The sequence below is a fragment of the Tachyglossus aculeatus genome, chromosome 17, assembly GCF_015852505.1.
Source record: "Tachyglossus aculeatus isolate mTacAcu1 chromosome 17, mTacAcu1.pri, whole genome shotgun sequence".
NCBI lineage: Eukaryota > Metazoa > Chordata > Mammalia > Monotremata > Tachyglossidae > Tachyglossus > Tachyglossus aculeatus.
In genome coordinates, this window is record NC_052082.1 from 16,916,749 (window position 1) to 16,938,655 (window position 21,907).

At 38.0% G+C, this 21,907-nt stretch overlaps 1 protein-coding gene across 1 annotated transcript in view; it reads left to right on the plus strand.

Annotated features, from left to right (window-relative positions):
* CLYBL (citramalyl-CoA lyase) overlaps positions 1-21,907 on the plus strand; it is a 192,252-nt gene that overhangs the window by 165,108 nt on the left and 5,237 nt on the right. The window contains exons 3-7 of the mRNA XM_038758796.1: positions 709-897; positions 4,492-4,593; positions 6,109-6,202; positions 7,610-7,777; positions 12,803-12,927. Of these exons, the coding sequence (XP_038614724.1) occupies positions 709-897; positions 4,492-4,593; positions 6,109-6,202; positions 7,610-7,777; positions 12,803-12,927 (678 nt within the window). The remainder of the gene's footprint in view (positions 1-708; positions 898-4,491; positions 4,594-6,108; positions 6,203-7,609; positions 7,778-12,802; positions 12,928-21,907) is intronic.

Below are 21,907 nucleotides of genomic sequence, written 5' to 3' on the forward strand. Positions count from 1 at the left end.
GCTTACTGTGTGCAGAGTACTGTATTAAGCACCTAATCAAATGTCACTGTGCTATTAGCCAGAAAAGAGGTAACCGGAATTCATTCATTCAGTCAGACGTATTTATTGAGCACTTACTATGTGCAGAGCTCTATACAAAGTGCTTGGGAAGTACAAGTCGGCAACGTATAGAGACGGTCCCTACTCAGCAACGGGCTTGCAGTCTAGAATGGGGAGACAGACAACAAAACAAAACATGTAGACAGGTGTCAAAATCGTCAGAACAAATAGAATTATAGCTATATGCACATCATTAACAAAATAAATAGAATAGTAAATATGTACAAGTAAAATAAATAGAGTAATAAATCTGTACAGATATATACAATTGCTGTGGGGAGGGGAAGGAGGTAGGGCAGGGGAATCTTAGAGCTAGGCCACAGATGTCATCTTTTCATCTGGAGGGTAATAAAACTATTTTAAGGTGGGGGGTGGCGGGGGGAAGAGCAGGGAAGGGAGATGTGTTACAGACTCTAGGGTCCTGAAGGGTTGGCTCTCTCCCCAGCTTAGAGTGAAATATTCATCCAGTCAGTTGGATTGTTTTTCATAGCTACCTAGAGAGTTTTTCAAACTCTGGCCCTCTGCTTTTCCATCCACATCATTTCTTAGAAATTTGCTCTCAATGGCAAGGAAGTTTAGAAATTGCTTGCATTTTGTTTCCACTCACAGACCGAAGCCCGACTGAAGGTGGTGAAAACCCTTGAAGAGTTTGATTTCGGCCCAACTGAAAAGTGTGTGAGAATTAATTCAGTATCCAGTGGCCTTGCAGAGTCAGATCTAGAAGTCCTTCTTCAATCCAGAACCCTGCCTTCTAGCGTGATGTTGCCAAAGGTGGAAAATCCTGAAGAAGTTAGATGGGTGAGTCACCAATGACCCATTATCACCCAAGATCCAGGTGGAAATAAGATCCATCAATCCCTCTCGTTCTGCCACAGACACCAAAGGGACAGAGACATTGAAGCAGTAGCAGGAATACGGGGTATTTTTGTTAAAACACACCAGCTGTACTTATTCTCAGATTTGGCTACGGCAGCTTCGGGTTTCCTAAGGAGTAACACTTAGGGCTCTCCGACTTCTAATCAGATTTGGATTTTGGAGGGAATACATCTCAATAGCCCTCACAGTAGCGGCAGACTGGTCCCCAGAAACCAACTTGCTGGAGAATCGGAGCCTTTCTTGCTCTCTGCCAGACCCTAACCCTTCCCTGCCACCTGAAAGACCGGCTATGTAAATGGGTTTTACAAAGATGCATTTGGAGCCATAACCGGCAAGAGCACGTTAGCCACAAATGAAAAAATGAGAATAAAAAGGCAAGGAAAAGGTCACTCCTGAGGGCAACCAGAGGAATAAACAGGAAGCTTTTAACTAGTGTTTTTAATTAGCGCAGATATTATTTCCTGGACCGTTTTCTCATTCTTCCTTTTTAATTGCCGACAGGTGTGTTTGTGTTTCATGACTGACTTTTCAGCCAATAAAAACTTGTAATGGAAAATGGTTGGCATGTCAAATTACTTAAGGAAACTTTGAAATAGGCCTAATTATACTATAATTGTTTTAATTGTTAATAGGGAGTAGATTTTTATTTAGGGGGTCCCTTTATTTCTGTAAATCTCTGCTGAAGGAAATAGTTCATAATACAGCCCTGGATTTTCCAAACCTCAAGTGCAGAGAGCATCTGAAACTGGAGGTTGTTTTCATGGTCTCACGGTCTTACTAAGGCAGCCTAGATCATATCAAGGCAGCAGCACACGTGACTCCAGCAAGGCAAATGGAGTAGAACTCCAACCCTCCCTGTCCATGAACCTCAAAATTTTGGCTTCTTGGTGAAGAATCCCCAAAAGATGAGTGAATCAATTGGAGTTTGCCGCTGCCCGATGCATTTTGTAGTTTGGGAATATTTGTAAAGGCCATCCCCACAACCCAATACGTTCTGGGTGGAGGAAAAAAAATCCAAGGACACATTCCCTCCTGATTTTCCCTGCTAATTTCTGGGCACAGGAGGTTTGAAGACAACTCCCAAACCCCAGCCGCAGCTCCCCAGAAGCTCTTATTGCTTCTTCTTCCCCAGGACTGAACCCTGTCCTGCGTAGAATGCGCTGATATGTAGAACGATGAGGTTGGCTGCTTTTTTAATGAGATTCCTAGTCTAACAGAAGTCTTTTTACTGTTTATTTTCTCTTCTCGTTTTTATTTATGTGAACCATAAAACCCAGAGGCTGATGCACAGCTAAAGATGGGCTTACTTGTTTTCTTTTGTGTGAGAATCTCTTGCTTCCCTTTTGTCCCTACTATGGGTACTTGTTTGACTGGCATGGCTTATTGGACTATAACAAGCGTAACTCTCCCTCCTTTGTTGTGGGACAATTCTCCCACAAATCCTGAACAGTGTGCATTCTTCCCAACACACTATTGGGTGTGCACTGGAATTGAAAGAATTGCTGAGGCCTGCTACTTCATCTCCTCCCCAATCTCTTTGTGATTTTTTTCCCCCTTCTTTCCCTCCTCCCCACCCTCTTCCCCGGCCACCTGACTGAAATGAACACTTTACCAGGCCGGAAACATTTAATCGTCTCCTTTAGAAAAAATTAATTGAAACTTCTCCACTAGTTACCTTTTGTGTTAGTACTTAAGGCATTTTTTTTAAGAAAGGGGGTGGAGGAGGAGGAGGAGGAGGAGGAGGAGGAGGAGGATGGGCAACAATATTTAATTAAAAATGCCCCTTTTCGCTTCAAGACAAAAAGGTAGTGCTGATATTTTGTCGTTGAACAGAGACTATATTGTGAATTGTCTGTTCTTTTTAAAGTGTGAGTGAGCGTGGTGATTAAAACTCTTGCCTCAGATCGGAGGCAATTAACATTTCTGATTTTTCGAAAATGAGGGAGAAAAATATGCCAGCACATTCTTAGCACTGACGCCACAGTGAACGACCATTTGCTAGCTGACTTGCAGGGCTGGCCATCTGATTGACATGGTACTGCCTGTTTACAGGGAACTTTTCTCGGGCCTTCTAGGCTTGCACCCTTGAAGAATTGGTGTTTTTTGGTTTATGTGGGCATTTTAGTCGAATTTTCCCTTCTGGGAATGCCAGCGGAGGTAGTGTGTGGGGTTGAGGAAGAGCAGGAGGGTGATGCCTTGAGAGGTTGCCAGGAAAGGAAGGAGGATGGGATCTAGGAATAATTCTTCATTACTGAAAGCTGTGATTTATTTTAGCTTAATTGTAAAGTTACTGCAAATTGCTCAAAAGCTTTTTAAAGATTGCAGTGATTAGATTTTTTTTTTTTTTTAGTGGGGGCCGGGAGAGAAGGGGGAGAAGCTAAAAGGGGAAATAACACCTCTAATCCAGCTTCTGGTAAATAGGCTGCCAGCTTTTAAAATGAGTTTCCTTTCTATTAGTCAGAATATTATGCTAAGCCTTAAGCATTAGTTTTTTATGTTGCCATAGCAGCCTTATTCCTGCAGGGTTGTGACCTGTGATGATTACAGTACAAAGCTTATAGGGTCTTGAAACCCCCTTTGAAGATGAAAAGTCTTTGATGGTTTATATTTATGCAAATCTCTTAGATATGATTTACCCAACTGAGACTGAATGGAGAGATGATTAAAATTCCCTTTTCCTTTGATATCCATTAATGGTTGAATATTCCTTAAATTTAAAATAGACATATATGTTATTTTTGTCTCTATTTATGAAAAATATCTTCATCGTACCTGTGATTTTTTTTAATCTCTCTACAAGTGATTAGATCTAGATAGACGTAATAGATTTACAATTTAGGGTCTTTTTTTTTTCTTTTGAAAAGAGAGGGGGGGAAATCTGTGCAAGAGCTTTTGTATGTTTCCAGATGATAGATTTTGGAATTTGGGCTACCCCACTGTCAGCTCAGAGCTAGCTGTGAACTGGTCTCATGGAAAAAATTGGAAAGCTTTGGTCTTCAAAGAATTAAACTTCCTTTTTAAGGCCTTCCTAGGTAAGCTAAAAATTATGAAGAAAAGCTTCCTGAACAAAGGCAAATAGTGCTGTAATGAATAATATGGATGCCATTTAGAAGAATCTGCTGAACAGGGACAGTGATGTCAGTGTTGGGTATGAAACAAAAACAGAATGGCAGGTAGAGCGATACTTCATTGTTTTAAGGGCCTTCTGATTTGCATTTAACTAAGTGAGGGTGAGAGGTGTTAAGCAAATATTTTTGCAAGACAGCCTTTAAGCTTCATAATGTGCTGCCGGAATTCCAAATTGTAGGCCTCAGAAGTTACATTTGGGTTTTTATTATTGTTCTGTTTTGGGGGTGGCAGGGGGCAGGTGGCAGTCATTTGTAGGAAATGTTTTCATTTCATTCTCTTTCATGAAAGGGTTTGACAGTCAAATGAAAGATTTCTGTGGTTGCTGCCTGATGACAAGGAAAAGTTTATAGATTAATTTTTCTCTAACCATCATTGTTCCCATTTTAGTTCACAGACAAATTTGTACACCACTTAAAAGGCCGAGTACTTGTAGAACCAATGAATTTAATCCCTTTTGTGGAAACTGCAATGGGTTTACTCAATTTTAAGGTAAGACAATCCTAGTTATGGTTTGGGAGACAGTGGTTTATGTATCACCTTGCAGAGTTTATTCCAATAATAATTTTTTTATTTTTATTTTCTATTTACAATTTACATTATTTGAATCATTATAATTGGTTTTTATTTATCTTGCTTGTAGATCATCTTTCACATCTCATATTTCAGCATCTCTTTGCCCAAGAAAATTTTCACTAAGCTAGGTTAGTTGTCTGAGTTTACATAGGAGAGTGTACATGTAGTTTACAAGTATGTATGCTAATTTGTCAAGTGAGAACAGAAAACATTTTTCAGCCTATATATTTAGAACTGGTCTCTACACCGAAAGTTATCAGAAACATAGAGAATTGCCCTTTTTAATACTCTTTCTTTCCTAGTCATAAGCAGCCATTTCATTATTTTTTCTCATAATCAATAAATAATTTTGGAATTTTCCTAAATGTGCATACAATTTAACCAGTTCGTGTCACCTAGTCAGAATTTCTAGCCCAGCCTTTCTAGAAGGACTGAAGAGAAAGAAATCAGTAATGACAAAGGGCCATGGGGAGGAAATGAAGGCACATGTTGGAGTCAGTCGCTTCAGAAAAGGCTCTAAAAAAAAGTTTCAGACTATTGGAAAATGAGTGTAATAGATGTCGTACCAGTGTTTCAGGAACTTCCGAGACACCTTGTGCCTGGGTGTTTCAATAGTCAAACCCTAAATTCTTGTAGCTCACCTTGATATCTTTGAAGAGAATCAGAGGGCTGCCAAAAAAAATGTGATCATACCTAGTATCAGCCTACAATGGGAAATTTCATTTTCAAGCTGTTTTGTAGACTTTTGAACCTACAAATTTTTCAGTTAACCCACCCAATAACTCCTGAATCTCCCAAAGTATTTCAGTTGTATAGAATAATTCTTTCCCCACCCACATCACAAGGGAGTGTTGAAGAGGGCTGGTTGTGACCGTATTTGTTTCTATATATGTGGTCTCATATATATGAATAATGTAAACTATCATCTTTTATATTAAAACAATTGTAAAAGCATATTGCTCAAGAACAATAATACATTTTTACATGACGTTGCATTTTGACTTTTAGTTCTTGAGTAATAGGTACATTTTTAGATTACTCAAATAAGAAAATATGTATCCTGGCTTGTTTATTGCACTCTGTCGCTCTGGGTCAGGTGAGGTTACACTGATCTTTCATATAAATAAAAAAAGGGCATTATTTTAGGAAAAATTTGAATTAACTCCCAGGGCATAATAGAAAGGTTTTCATAAATTTACCCTGAAATTTTGAAAAGCAAATGTGGAATGGTAAAGAAAATACTTACTACCTACATGCTTTAACTATTTTGTATAGCGATCTTAATAATATTGACTATATTTCACTTGAGAGAATCTTGATTGTTTCAGCCTAAAGATAAGCTTTCATAAGGAAATGTTACCAAGGTCTAGTTTATGGTTTTCAACCATGCCTGCATTTCAGCAGAAATGACTTTGCTGTTCTCTTTTTCAGGCAATCTGTGAAGAAACCTTAGAGAAAGGATCCCAAGTCGGTCTTCATTTAGACGCAGTAGTTTTTGGAGGCGAAGATTTTCGGGCCAGCATAGGTTGCACACATTCAACTCTGTATTTAATTTAAATGTTTCTAAGGGGACTTTCCCTATGAAAAACATTCGCATTCACTTATTTTCCTGTCCCTGTAATAGAGTTCAGAGAACTGCAGTCATCCTTACTGCTTGAGCCCTTTTTATTTGCACCTCTCACCTGCCATCTTTCTCCCTGACTTTTTGCCCTGGTCCCCTGGGAGCTTTAGGGCCGTTATTTCAGTGCTGCTAAAGCACTGGAATTTCTCTGTTCATGGAGAAAACAATTATATTTTTTAACAGCCTGTTAAATTACCAAGATAGGTTTAGATCACACAAATTGTTGATGCAAACAAATTGTCAATTCACCTGAACAGTCTCTTAGAGACAGGAAGACTTAAATTTTTGTTTTCCCATTTGTTTGGAAGCATTATATATGCTAAGGATGTTGATTATTTAAGCATCTATCAAATTTGGATGTATTTGAGAATTTTAATCTCCTCTGATTTTTCTTTTATAAATGTATTTCTTGCTGTGTCTGAGGTAATGTTTAAGAATGATTATTGCATGAGAACAATCAATCTTGAATTGCCCTAAAAAAAATTTTAAACAATTGTCCTATCCCACACATTTTACTTCTGCATGATAGTTTGTATCTGTATACAAACCTATGTGGACATTTATGATATATTTATGAAGTGAACCATTTTCAGAGTCAGTTAAAATGGCAAGTAGTGAGAAGGATTCATCTAGACAGCTTTATAGTGACCCTCTGAACAGTAACAATAGGGAAAAAGCAAACAGAAAGTGATTTTGAATACCTTGTTTGTAATAGAATATTGCTTAGTGGACATCCCTGTGCCACCTAGGTAAAACTCGAGAGACTCTGTGCCCCTCTAAAAAAGAAAACCGCATTCAAAATTTTCCATCTAAGTGCTAAAGCTTAAACATTTGGCATAGGACATCAGTAATGACAGGAATCGCAACCAAGGAATGTGTAATTCTGCTCTCAGTGTGAATTTTTAACCATTTCCTTGAAAGGCAACACAGCTACCTACATAATGCTTTGCACAAGGCCTGCTTTTCTGGTCCACTCTAAAGTAAAAAAAAAAATATGAAAACAGTAATTTGTGACCTTGTTTACCTTAATTTTATCACCTGAGACCATTTTAGCCTCGGTGGCAATAATAACCATTAACAACTCTGCCGTACAAAATATAGAGGGGTTTATACAGACGTGAACCTGAACTGATTCTTTTTTCAAATCCCTTTAGTGATTTAATTCCTTCAGCATCCTCTTCGTCTTTTTCTAAAATGATTCTTTCACTGGATTGCAAATCTAGAGCAAACAGATCCCTAGCGAAACTTTATCTTTTTTTAGGAATTTTTTGCAAAGTTAAATATTTTCATTGATCCAATAACACTTTTCAGGTGCGACAAGTAGTAAAGAGACTCTGGATATCCTGTATGCCCGGCAAAAGATCATCGTCACAGCCAAAGCCTTTGGCCTGCAAGCTATAGATCTTGTCTATATTGACTTCCAAGATGAAGATGGACTTCGCAGGCAGTCAAGGGAGGGAGCCTCCATGGGTTTCACTGGTACGATATCCTGTCCCATTAATGCCTCTAACAGGCTGTGTTGAGTTAGATTTAGCTGAAGCTCCAGAAAATGCAAAATGATCTATTCAACCCTGAATGGACTTTGAACATTCCGCTTTGTGACCTTGCAGATGTGTGGGAAGGCCACCATGCTGGTTCAATGGCCACCACCTGTACTTTGTAGAAATGATGATCCTGGGGCTGGGGACTGCCTTGAAAAGCAATCCTCACCTATTGCATTCTCCCTCCCTGCAACCCCAAACTTCATTTTCCCTCCTAAAATTTGATTGGTGTTTTGGTTGAGATTTTCCTCTGCTTTTGCTTTAAGTGGAATTCTCTGCGGGGCGGGGGAGAGAAATTTCCTAGAAATGTTACCCGGTGAAATAGCTGCTGTTTTGTGTGATGTTTTTCCCCTCTTTCCACTCCTTTTCCTCATTCCCCCCACCTCCCGGCACGTAAGTGTCTATGCACCTGGTGACACCTAAGAGTCCTGGCAAGCAGCAAACCCAGTAAAATTCTTACAACACAGTACTGTTATGTAGACTGACAGCCAGTGGTTGGTAGATCAGATAGCTTGGACACCTCTATTAGCCAGAGAGCTGCCCAAGATGGAGCTTTTGCAATTGAAGTCTATTGTGTGACATCCACACAATGAGACTCTATTTTTAAAATGCCCTCCTCTTTTCTTCCTTTGTTTGTGTTTATTGTTAAAGATATTCTTGAAATATGGGCTTTAGAAATTTACTGTAAAATGTATTTTTATTTTTTAATAGGGGAAATTGTTTAAAAGGAAGTTTTTCTTCTAGCCATTTTTTATTACAATTACTAAGAAGCTGAGGAAATGCATTTCAGTGGGTGACTGGTTTAACCTGAATAGGAATTTAGAGTCAAGAATTTTAGCATATATAAGCCCAAACATCTTGCATCGACCAAATTTGAAGTCACAGGTGGTCATTTGAATGTGACTTCATACACTCCTTGTCCAGCGGTCTGAGCCATTGAAGACGGGGCCAGACCAACTCTCTTGCGGTGTAGTGGATAGAACACAGGCCTGGGAATCAGAAGGTCATGGGTTCTAATCCCGGCTCCACCACTTGCCTGCTGTGTGACCTTGGGCAAGTCACTTTACTTCTCTGTGCCTCAGTTACCTCATCTGTAAAATGGGGATTGAAACAGTGAGCCCCACATGTGTCCAACTCGATTTGCTTGTACCTGCCTCAGAGTTTAGACAGTACCTGGCACATAGTAAGTACTTAGCAAATACCACCATCATTATTGTCATTATTATTACTCTCCCAAGTACTTATACAGTGATCTTCACACAGTAATGCTCAATAAATTCCAGTGAGAGAGGGATTAATGCCAATCGAAGGGAAAACATGTGCCCTTCCACAGTGATGGTGTCATTTTGGTCCTCGTGGCCCTTTATAGCTTCTTCCTCTCACTTGCTACTTCCCACACGGTCAAAGCTGCCAGTGAAGAGAACGACTCTTCAAAGCTGTTCAAAGCTACCAGCCCCTCAGACCACAGAGGTGGGTGAGGGGGTTCCCAGAAACCCAGGGATTGCTTAAAGAGGGCAGTTACACGGTTAGAGAAGAGAGTTAGAGAAAGCAGCGTGGCTCAGTGAAAATAGTGTGGGCTTTGGAGTCAGAGGTCATGGGTTCAAATTCTGGCTCCGCCAATTGTCAGCTGTGTGACTTTGGGCAAGTCACTTCACTTCTCTGGGCCTCAGTTACCTCATCTGTAAAATCGGGATTAAGACTGTGAGCCCCCCATGGGACAACCTGATCACTTTGTAACCTCCCCGGCACTTAGAACAGTGCTTTGCACATAGTAAGTGCTTAATAAATGCCGTCATTATTATTACACCATCAGAAGAGAAAACTGGAACCAGAGGTCCACGTGGACCTCTATCCCAGAGTGAAATGCAGGCTTCATTCAGAGGGAAGAGTGCATGTTACCCCCACGATCTACATCTAGTTTGGAGGCTGCGAGCCCGTTAATTCTTAACTCCGCCCCAGAGGGCATGTCATTTGTCTTTCTGACCAGGTTTAAAGCACCGTAGGGGGTACAGAGCTCATTAGCATAAACTATGCTCCACCTCCTTTTGGTACTTTACTGCCCAGATCTTGTAAAGAAGAAGCCCCAGTGCCCAGAGAGCAGTGATGGGGCCCTTCAGGTGGGCTATCCTGAACGTTGCCTGGCTCTGAAGGCTAGGCTTCCTCAGGCTTGTCTTCCCTCATGACAGTGGTGTGCTGATCCGTGGCCTATAATGTTAATCTGATCATAAGTTCTAGCTAATTTTATTTGTTGTGTGTTTTTGATAATTACTTTGTAATGAGCTCTCTTTTACAACACTCAGGGCATGTTTATCCTGTCATTTAGCAGTTAATCGCCACACAGTTGCCTAGCATAAAGAAATGAAATACACTTCCGCGTCAGGATACTTAGTTTATAGTTTTAAAGTCTTCAATTGGAAAATGAAACAATGTCCATAACCCTAAAAGCAGTTATTAAACCTACCATAGGGATCTCCACTAATTTTTCAGCTGCTATTTTTCAACAACTCTTTTGTTTCTTAAAAAAAAAGGCACATAGCTTGAATGATTCAGTAAACAGCAACATTTTTTTTTTTCACCAGGTGGTTTTTAAAACGGGGCATTCTCTGTATAAATGATGACCGACTTCAGTAATATGCATATCCACAGAACAAAAAGTAAATCTTGGAATAAATCTTTAACAGCTGACATTCATTACAGTTTCTTCAATACTGCATGCTGAGTAGATACATAAAAAATATGAAGCACTATGGGTTTCCCCCTTTTTTGCAGCCTTTTGTAGAAGGCAAAAATGACACCATCATACAGTTACCTAAAAGACTTGACAGGTATTGACTTAAAGCACGATTTATCAAGTGCTACTGTAAAAAGGATTTCATGGTCATAAATTTTAATGTCTTCCAATTTTGCACCCTCTCAGTAACTCGTCAATAATGGTTCAGTATAAGGTATTTGCTTCATTCCTGCATGGCATTAAAGTCTATTATCCAGTTATAGGGATACCTAAGAGATGACATTAGGAAATTCAAGGACTATTAAATGAATGTTAGTTATTTGTTACTATGTATTCTCTAAGTGCACAATGGATAGATTTTTATACATGTCTCTAACAGATCACTTTTTGAATTAATTCCCTTGACCAAAATCCAGGTATCTTTGAGAGTTATTTATTTTCATCTTCACCTTCAGAGTGCTTTATGCTATTCCTATATAGCATAAAGCTATCAGTTTAAATCAATCTAGACTTAATTTTTCTTTTTATCTAAATTTAAAATTCAGTATTAACAGGACTCAAAAGTGAGCAGTGAAATTACTGACTTTGTTAATGATAATAGTGTTAAGGTTGAATTTTTCTCAACAAAATTTCAACCCCTGCCTTTTTAGAATATGCCATTTATCGTCACAAGTGTTGTTTCTTGCCAGAAACTGTTCTTCAAATAATTTAATTTATTTAAAAACTCATCATTTATAACTGGTTATAATGTCCAAATGTATTTTTGTATTTGCTCTTACAGTCTTGTAGGACCTACATTAGCAGAAAAAAATAAAACTAGTGCTATTGAATATATAACCTTAAGATAACAAGCCATTGGTTTTCTCCATTTAACTTTCCCAAATGAAATTTTAAAATAAACCATATTTTATCATTATTTTATTATGACTCTTAAAATTGTTACACTAACTCTTTAAAAAACAGACTTTTTAAAATGAGGTAGTAAAAATGTAAATACCTGATGGAGCGTGATAATAACTCCCGAACTAATGAACTAACGTAATATATGTTTTAGAATAATCCCTCTTTTTTGTATTTAGAAAGTTGAAAGTAGTTGTAAACAAAATGCCACATGACTAAAGAGCTTTAAAATCTGAATGGAAGTGGAATGCCAAAATAACCAAAATGTGCTCATCTTTGCAAATTACTTTTGATAATTTTATGCAACAGACATGTAATGAAATATGATTATGTAATTATTATATCATTGCATTATATAGTAATATACTCCTTATTGGAATCCATGTTTTCCCAGTTATTAAATAGCTTAAATTGAATACATTGTTTCCAAGGCATTCAGTAACTCCTATGTTGTCTAGGTAAACTTGTATTTTAAGATACCTATATTTTTTCATAAAATGAGAGAGGGTTTTAATTGTTTTTTCTTTTGTTCAAAAAGGTTCGTATCTGTTGCTACTTGAAAAAAAATTCAGATCTTTCATTCTACAGAAAACGAATAACTCAGTGTGAGTTTTTTTATGAAGTAATTCTAGGCTATTCTAAATTACCAATATTTTCCAGTAGTTGCACAGTCTGTTGTGATAATGACAAATACTTCCGAACAATAATTCAGGTATTTTAATTGTTAATCAAGTCATCAATTCAGAGTTCTAAATCTATGGAATGCTGACTTAAAATGAGTTCAACTTAAGTGCTACAATTAATTTACAGTGTAAATTAATACTGTAGAACGTTCAACTTCTTTAGTCTTTATTAAAGTAAAAAGAATAAGCTGCTAAAGCAAATTCTAAAAATTAAGAAGTGATCCAGAACGTAAGGAAAATTGTACCCATAAAATTGTTTTTTTTCCACACAATTTAGATATTTAAGCTCACTTTGTCACCATGATTTCCTAAATTTCCTTTTTTTTTTTCGAACTAGGCCTTACATTTAGGTTCCAATTTGAGGATTCATTGCCAGGAGTGGTCTTGTCATTACACCTGTAGCTAAAAATGGAAGTTTATGTATAATGACTAGGGTTGTATTTTTAAAGAACCACAAATTCAATTACATCCATTGTTATACTTCTCCTTGCATAGGGTTCTGGAGAAAGATGAAAGGCTGCCTGCTTGCTGCTTCGCTTTTAAGGAAAAAGAAAGTAGTTATTTACCGTAGAGTCTCAAATTGTTGGAAAATTTTGTTTGAACATCTATTTGTTGTTTCATATTTCTGGTTTTATTAATCAACTTCTAGGTAAGCAGGTGATTCATCCTAACCAAATTACTGTGGTCCAGGAAGAGTTCTCTCCAGCCACTGAAAAAATTAAGTGGGCACAAGAACTGATTTCGGCTTTTAACGAACACCAGCAATTAGGAAAGGTAAATGCTTTATTAATGCCTAATATAAAATAGTATTTAGAACGGTATTTGATTTTGTTTGTTGTCTATGGTTTAAAATGGCTCGTGTAGATTAATGGTTCCCTTAGGAAATTATTTGTCGGCACAAATATTTCTGATGCTTTACAGTGCTTCTCTGTGGCACATTCTGAGAGAATTTAACTGGTTTGTTCTTTCTTTTTTTCCCCTTATACCTTGCATTAAAAAAAGTTACCGGCATTAGAGAAATCTAAAAAGGCTATTAGCTTTGCCATTTAGATATGGGTTCAGCATTGTCATATAAAAATAATTTGAGATCCAGGGAAAAACAAGGTGTAATTTTAAAAATGCAGTTTAGAGAGATTATTCCTGTGGGAAGAATAAATACATTTTAAAAGTTTCTGTAATTAAAAAATCACAAAAACTCTTTGGTGTTCGTCATTAAAAAGTGGGAGATTTTATGTGTATTTGTACCAATTTTTGGACCTGAGATTTGGATAGAGTGGAGAGCAAATTAACACTGGAATATGGTTGTTCCTAATTTAGTGCATCATTGAGTCTCACGTTTCCTGCTCTGTGGGTTTCTGCTATGTAAATATTGCAGTGGTGATGCACAGTCTGTCTCCACTTTGTGCCAGTAATACTTAAATTAGGTGTCGCCTGAAGGAAGATTTTATGCTAGTTGCAGCATTGTCAGTTAATTATCTTAAAGGTTATTTGCTATAATCCGGTTTGCCTCTTTTTAAGAGGGAAGGGGAAAAGTTGACTCTTTATATCTGTTCATACTATTTAACAAGCAGGCAGGGCTTCTTATTTAATATAGAAGAGCTGGACAATTGAGGATCTGAAATGGAAAGCTGCATAGCCAGACAAAAGGCACTAAAAATATGAAGGTGCGATGTGGTCAAATCTTTAAAAAAAAAAACTTCTGTCATGGTTTTGTGGCTCACAGGTGACAGCTTCGGATTTGCAGTTATCTCTGGCAGGAGTTTCTGAAATTGGTATGTGTGTTAGGTAGGTCACCACCTGGTCCTATTTCCTTCTAGCTCCCCTGTTATCCGTACACACATTTATAATGCCAGAAGGTAAACTACCTTAAAAATTGAAAAGCCTAGCTTTAATCTTGTTCTAACTCTGTCCAAGATGTAAAATGATTAGTTATTAGCTTAGCCTCTCTGGGGAAGTATTTTGATGTTGACACTGTGTTCTGTTTATTCAACTCATCCTTTCATTCAGTTCACAGTCTCCAGTTCAGACGTTCAAATGATTTAATCATCATCTCTCCTTGTCTCACGTGCCTACCTGGAAACATATTGAAAAATGTGTTTCTATACCCACCGAACGTACCTCGCGTCAGTAGGGGTTATACCTGTGGCGATAAATACTTTCTGGAGAAAAAGTTAACTGGCAGGGAATGTTGATATTCAAATGACAGACCTAACAGAATCCCTGTTATTGCATACACAAACGTTACCTATATTAGCTATCCCTGTGAATTTAGAGCTGAACATCATCAAAGGAGACCAGCATCGGAGTAGTCGATGAGTGGAAGAAGTAGTTTGTACTAGGAATTTCTCCAGGATCCATAGCTTTCAATTACAGTAGCACATAAATGGGAAGCTATGGAACATTTATAAAATAGCAAGTACCCTCCCTTTCATAATAAAAGAGTGAGGTGGCTTTTCTTAGCCTAGAATCATTCAAATTAACGTCCTCCCCCACATCCCAACCCTTTTTCCCACCACCCCACACCTCACCCTCAAAAACGATTCAGTCACCTTTACCTTGCCCCATCAGAGTAGTTTTGTTTTCTTCCCCTCCAGCATAGACTCTGTGTTTTGTCCAGTTCTGTTCTGAATGGCTCAACTAATGGGGCTTCCAGGGAAGGTAGGGAACTATTTTACCCAGTTTGTGTGTTTCCTTCATTTGGACTACAAATTAGTCTGTCACAAAAATTAGTCCGGTAGGTAGGTAGTTGGCTCCATCTTGAGGGACGTCTTGGAGGGATGGAAATATTATGGATCGAATTCATAAAGATTTGATATAAGTAGATTGCTCTGTATAGAGCAAGGCTTCCAACCAACACCTAATTTGCCATATTTCAAACAAGAATTGCTAAAGAAAGCAAACACAAGTTGATATACTTGTTTTGTCCAAAATCCAGGTGACGATGAAGGGAAACTGATTTATGTCCTAGTGAGCCTCTCTGAAATTTCAAAAGAGTCTTTTTCCCCCTGCCAATGAAATTGTGTTCAGGTGTTGCTTTGAAGTGGTAATGTCCCTCTTCTCTCTCAGCTCTCTAGTGAAATATATTCTCCTTTTAAAGTTAAAGTACCTCTGAATTTATACTGTTGATGTATTGTCTTGTGTGTTCTTTCTGATGTTATTAATCCCAACTGAGAGCTGTCTCATGCACGCTTCAAAATCCTGAGAATTTGAGAGGTTATATTTTGAGCTGATAAATTGTGAAATTGACGCCTGTGGAAATGCAGGCTTTTGTTTGGGGTTGTTTTTGGAAGTTCTAGATGAATGAAGTGTGATGTCCTCTGTTTAGTCCTTCCTGAAAAACACTTGGCATTGAAAAATAATAATCGGCTCATATCATCGACCATAATTTGGCAAGTAATTGCGAAAGGCATTTCCAAAAAAAATAGAATCCAGGCTCCTGCAAGCTATTTGCAGACTCCAGCACCTTAACACAATGGACCCCATTAGCGAAAGCTCTTAATTGACGTTAGGAAATTTTACATTACCTCATGTCTTCATATTTATTACAAAAGCTGATAAATTTCTGCTTCTAGAGGTGCTGATGTATTTTTCCATAAGTGAATATTTTATTTGATATCAGGTTATCCTATTTAATTTGCAGTAATAACACTCTACAGAACAAGAAATTCTTCAAGAAAAATCTATTTGAAGAATGTCCATTCAGTAACTTTTCCCAGTATTTGATTATTCAGGAAAAATGCTATAAACACAGGCCATAAAAATAACTTAATTACATATTATCTTTGTTAAATTCACAAAGTGTTTCCTAATAATTTTGTTCCTTCTTCTTTCTCTTCCTTGGTCACTGTTTCTGTACTGCAAAAGATTTTCCTTTATCCTTTTCAATAATTAAATTGGACAATTCCAGGAAAACATGCCTTATGGAAGATAGGAAATTAAAATTTACATAAGTTATTAATAGCCTTATAGGAAAATTACATAATATATGTTAATTGTAGCCTTTATGAAAAGGTAGTCATATTTTAATTGTTTGGATTAAACTTTTGTTCTTTGTGTTTTTTGCTGAATGAAATAGCAGTTTCAATATGCTCTTCTTCCAATAAGTGAATATGGTAAAAGATTAAATGGAAAAATTGGGAGTTCATGGACAAAAATTCAAGTAAAGATTAACAAATATGTATATTATAATTATTTCACATTAAGATGTTTATCTGTACCATAAGCCCAGATCCAAAAGACGTTACCCTGGAAGGGGAGAGAGTTTGAATATTCTTTCTTGCATATCCTGTTTCATTAAAAGCAAATCACAAAACAAAAATATTGACAAATGTCCCTGCCAGAGGCACAGTACTGAAAGGCAAATCTGAATGCTCATAAACACATGAAAACCATTTTTAATATTTCAGCACCTGTCAGGAGGTGAAATCCAGTCAGAGAACTAAGTTGTTTACCAGCAATAATTTGCCCATTTTCATAGAATTTCATTCTTTCTAAAACGATACAAGTAGTTTAAAAAACTGAAACACTTATAATGATTCAAGGTTAGACAGAAATTTTTCCCAGCTATTTGTTTTGTTCATTATTTTGTGCATTTCTCCATGCATTTGTTTACTAGGACCTTTTAAGGGTACTATTCTTCTAACTCTTTTAATGTCTGCTTTTAAAATACTTTTCCCAATACCAGTTTGTCATAGTTGGGCTTGATGTCAGAGAAGAGAGGAAAGGAAAATATTGATCTTAGAGAAGTCCAAAATCTGTCATCATAAAAAAAAAAAACCTCTTCAAAATCAGTTCAGTGCCTAACTTGGTTTAGCATACGCATGCCACAGACTTCATCATGACTAAAAGTTTCTGAATTTCCCTCATGGGAATTTAATGTGATCAGTAATCTAATGCAATTCAGAAAAGTCTACATAAATGAGTAAAATCCTTATAAGGAGAAAATGTTGAACAGATATCCATAAATGGAGTATGTGTGGGAAGGTCATCGGCTTTGAATCACGTTAATAGCCTCCTCAGAAGGGACATTTAAAAAAAAATTAGATTCCTGCCATCAATATTGAGAATTTGCCCACATTTTGAAAGACACACACCTTTTATTTATTTATTATATTTCAAACTCAGGGCTTAACAAAAGAACGAGTGTTTTGTCCAGATGGCCTTCTAGAAGGCTCCCTGAGAGAACTCAAATAGAATTCCATGCGGCCAAAAATATTGTTTCAATTAAACTGTGCCAGGATACCTACTGCCTCTCTTTCTTTCCAATCTAAAATTTGGTTGAAATTAGGGAGTCATTGCCTTTGTCAGCTGAAAATATAGTTCACCATTATCATTACTACCATTATCATTTAAGCGCTTAGTACAGTGCTCTGCACATAGTAAGCACTCAATAAATATGATTGATGATGATTACTAGTGCCCCCTGCACCTTAATGGGCAAGTTGCTTAACTTCTCTGAGCCTCAGTTACCTCATCTGTAAAATGGGGATTAAGACTGTGAGCCCCCCGTTGGACACCCTGATTACCTTGTAACCTCCCCAGCGCTTAGAACGGTGCTTTGCACATAGTAAGCGCTTAATAAATGCCAGCATTATTATTATTATTATTATCCTCCCCTAAAACTCAGTCTCCTTCAGCTGTGCATGTTGACACAGAAACCTGGGAAAAAGGAAAAATGGAAGAAGATAACTTGTCTTTTCAGATTTTTAATAGCTACAGTACCTCTCTTTTATCCTACCCCATTTAGCATTTTAAAAAACAAAAAGACCAACCTAGAATTTCCCAGGTGAGATTTCTTAGAAATGAATATGCAAACGTTTGACACCAGTACACTAAAACAATTATTTTCCTAAAAAAGTGAAATAGATGAAGAGATGTATGTTTTTTCAAACAAGCAAAATTCTGATGCTTCCTGTATTCTACTTCATCTTCTTTCCTGCTGACAGATGGTGAGATTGATATAAGGGTATGAAAATGGACCTTGGCTGTTGTGAACGTTAAACATTCAGAAAAGTGTGGAGTTCATAATTTTGAAGTGTGGCAAAAATCCAAAGTACCCTTTGTAAAACCTTCTAACCTTAAATCAAAATCCATTGATAAGGATAATTAAATCCTCACATGTATTTTTATGGACTTCCATCATTTTTTTTTCTATTTTGAATATGCCCTCTTTTTCATTTTGTTGATTATTTTAAAAAAGCAGCTGGTTGCGCATAAATCTGAGATTGGTTTGAAGCTTTCCACCCATGATATTTAAGTAGTTCTGAATCCTCCACTATGTGAATCATCTTGAATGTCCAAGATTTACCACATAGAAGATGTCAAAGGTTAAATTTGCATCTGCCTTGGCACTTTCTGAGAAAAATGGAACTTTACTCTGGTGCCTAAATTTGATGGCCCCCAGTGTTGAACCTTGGGAAGTTGTCACCTCACAGTAGCACTTCATGCTTTCTACTATTAAAAGTTGTATTTACTCAGTGGATCTTTCCCCTCTATAAACTAGCGCCATGAGCACTCATTCAACCTTGTCATTCAACAATTGACCAAGTTAATCAATCAAACAATAGTTATTTATTGAGCACTTGCTCTGTGCAGAGGACTGTGTTTGAAAGAATACATAAAAGTCAGTAGACAGAATCCCTGCCCTCAAGGAGTTTACAGTCTAGCAGAGAAGAGAAGACAAACCCTGAAATGGATTACAGATGGGGAAGCAACAGAGTTTAAAGATATATGCGTAAAGTGCCACAGGGGGTTTCAGTTTTACATAGAATCTTCTCTTCACTTTCTCATCAGTCTATTTTCCATGCTGCCTATCATATGTGTTTTTCTCTTTCAGTTTCAGAAAAGATTTGTTTGCCCACCCCCTTAGCCACTAGTGACCATATGTATCATCCCAAATTACATCTACACAATCTAGGGTCACTTGTTTTTCCCCTAAAACCTTCACATGGTTGATTTCCCACAAGTGTATCAACACAAACCCCAGATTCTTTCGGTACTGCCAAGCTAAGATATCCTCTAATGCACCTAGGTATCCTTTCACTCATGAAAATTACAGATTTGCTTTTACTGAAAGGACTTTAGTTCACTGATTTCAACTCAATATTCAATGTATCAAGCCTTGCGCCCATTTTAAGACAATACACTGAAGAGAGTGGGCCCTCCAGTTTGAGATGTTCTGTGAGTTTGATTTCTATCCTCTCCACTTCATCTTACATTGTCAAATGATGGAATCTCCCATTAGGAATGATAGGACCTTGGACCCGAGATGTCAGAAATGAGAACCTGCCCATGGAATTGATTCTAGTGCTAGTCACTTGCACAGCACCATTTGCCCTCCCTCGTCTCTGCCAGGCATGTTCCCACTAGAGTATGGAGTGCAGTGAACAAATAGACAGCGAGGTAGCCCTTACAAAATGTGGGCCTGCTCTTTGCCTACCTTAGCCAGGCAATTCAGGGACTAATAATAATAACTGTGGTTTATGTTAAGCGCTTACCATGTGCCAAGCACTGTACTAAGCACTGGGATAGAGTCGAGATAATCAGGTCCCACCTGGGGCTCACTGTCTAAATAGGACGGAGAAGGGATATTGAATCTCCATTTTGCAAATGAGGGAACTGAGACACAAAGAGGTTAAATGACTTGCCCAAGGTCACCCAGTAGGTGAGTGGCAGAGCAAGTTACTTAACTTCTCTGTGCCTCAATCCCCTCATCTGCAAAATGGTGATTCAATACAAAATGGGGAGTAGAATTCAAGTGTCCTGATTCTTGGAGCATTGCTCTTTCCACTGTACCAATAGTAGAGCATATTAGTCAAGAAAAATATGGAATCAGTATCGAGTTTAAAATTAACACTAATTGTCACTGTTATTGACATTCTGCCTCTTGGAGTTTCTCTATATTTGATTTTTGAGGAGACAAACACATGTGATCAATAGCATTGTTATACTGTGGGTATTATTATCCACAATATTTATTGAGCACCTTCTTTGTGTAGAGCACTCTATCAGGTATGTGGAAACATAGGGAAGTAAGAGACATCATGACTGCCCTCCAGAAGCTTACTATTTAAAGGGGTAGGAAAGCAGATATAAATTGACAAATATGCAATAGCTAAAAGAATGATGTAATCAATACAAGTTGTGAACATACTGGATAGTAAATCAATAACGAACAGATAGCTGAGGTGATGATGGTATGATTAGGAAGAAGGGAGAATGAATCAGGGAGTGCCTCATGAAAGAGGTGACTTTTGAGAAGGGCTTTGTACGAGAGGAGGAAGATATATGTTATTTAAATCATTCAAAGGCCCCTGAAAAGCCCTCTATATTGCGAGCAAGGGTCACAACCACATTAAAGTCTCCCAATACGTTTTCAAACTAAAAAGGACTCCTTAAACCCTATAGTGAGTTTTCACATTGTTTCTTTATGTTGCTTAGCCTACTAGAATCCTTAAGCAGGTGAGCATATTGAAGGGAGATGAGCTGAACATAGGGAAGAAGCCATGACCCATCTTCCACATGAATCCTTTCAACTTTCTCCTGGTTTTTGCCACAAGGCCATTGAAAGACTCTACCATTTGACTCTGTCCAGTATCTCTTCCATTTAGAGTTATTAGGAAAATGCAGGACAGTTGCTTGTAGCAGATGGATTTATATAGCTGGCATTCTCTCAGGGCTGATATTGACCTGGCAATGAGGCCTTGAGCTTGAAAGTACAACTGTGACCTCCGTTTTCAATCCCTCCCCACCCTGAGATTGGCCACTCCCATGTGTTCCTCTTTTTTTTTCCTCCCCAAGTCCTTCCCACTCAGAGCCGAGAAACAGACTGCTGCTCCTATCCTCAGGAGCTTAGGAAGGTGTCAAACCAAAAGAAAGTCCCTCTTCCCCGGCACCCACCTTAGCTATCACAGGGGTTCTGTGTCCAAGTCCTTGACCTGATCATCTTTGTGTTCCATGTGGACACTGAGCCAACATGTAGGAGCACAAATCTCCCAGGCTTTCTGGGCAGAAGCCAGACATTGCACAGACTAAAAGCAGAATGAAATTCCTGATTTTGCATTCCATGGAGGGGACCAGTACAAACCAGTACCAGTAGTTCCTCTTCCTTGTAGGATTTGGAATTGCACTTCTATCCTCATAAAACTGAGGAATTGTGCTCTTGAAAAATACTGTGCAACATGAAACCATATTCTGTGAGTCCTTGTGTCAGAAAATTGCAGGTTGAGTTCCCGGTGTTTAGTTTTTATTCAAAGAACACCTCTTTGACACGCATTTAAGAACTGTTCATACTAAAAATAAATGTTTTTGTATATGTGTTTGCCCCCATGGGTTTCTATTCCTCTGTGTCTGTTTTTCTCCCTTCCTCTGCCTCTTTGGGTGTCTAAGGATGTGTGTCTTCCAGTGTGTGTGTGTGTGTGTGTGTGTGTGTGTGTGTGTGTGTGTGTGTGTGTGTCTGCATCTGTGTGTCTGTGTGTGTACGTCCTTGGCTGACTGTAGGTGTGTATAACTATGAGTTTGTGTTTATGCTTTTCATACATGTATGGGGGGTAGTGTGTTGAGTTTAGCCTTGTTTCCTTGTAGTCTCTGCTTTTTCTATGATATTTGTTAGGGGCTTATTATGTGTCAAGCACTGTTCTTAGCACTGGGGTAGATACAAGCTAATCAGAGGTTCACCGGGACTCACAGTCTAAGTAAGAGGGAGAACAGGTATTGAATCCCCATTTTGCAGTTAAGGAAAGTGAAGCACAGAGAA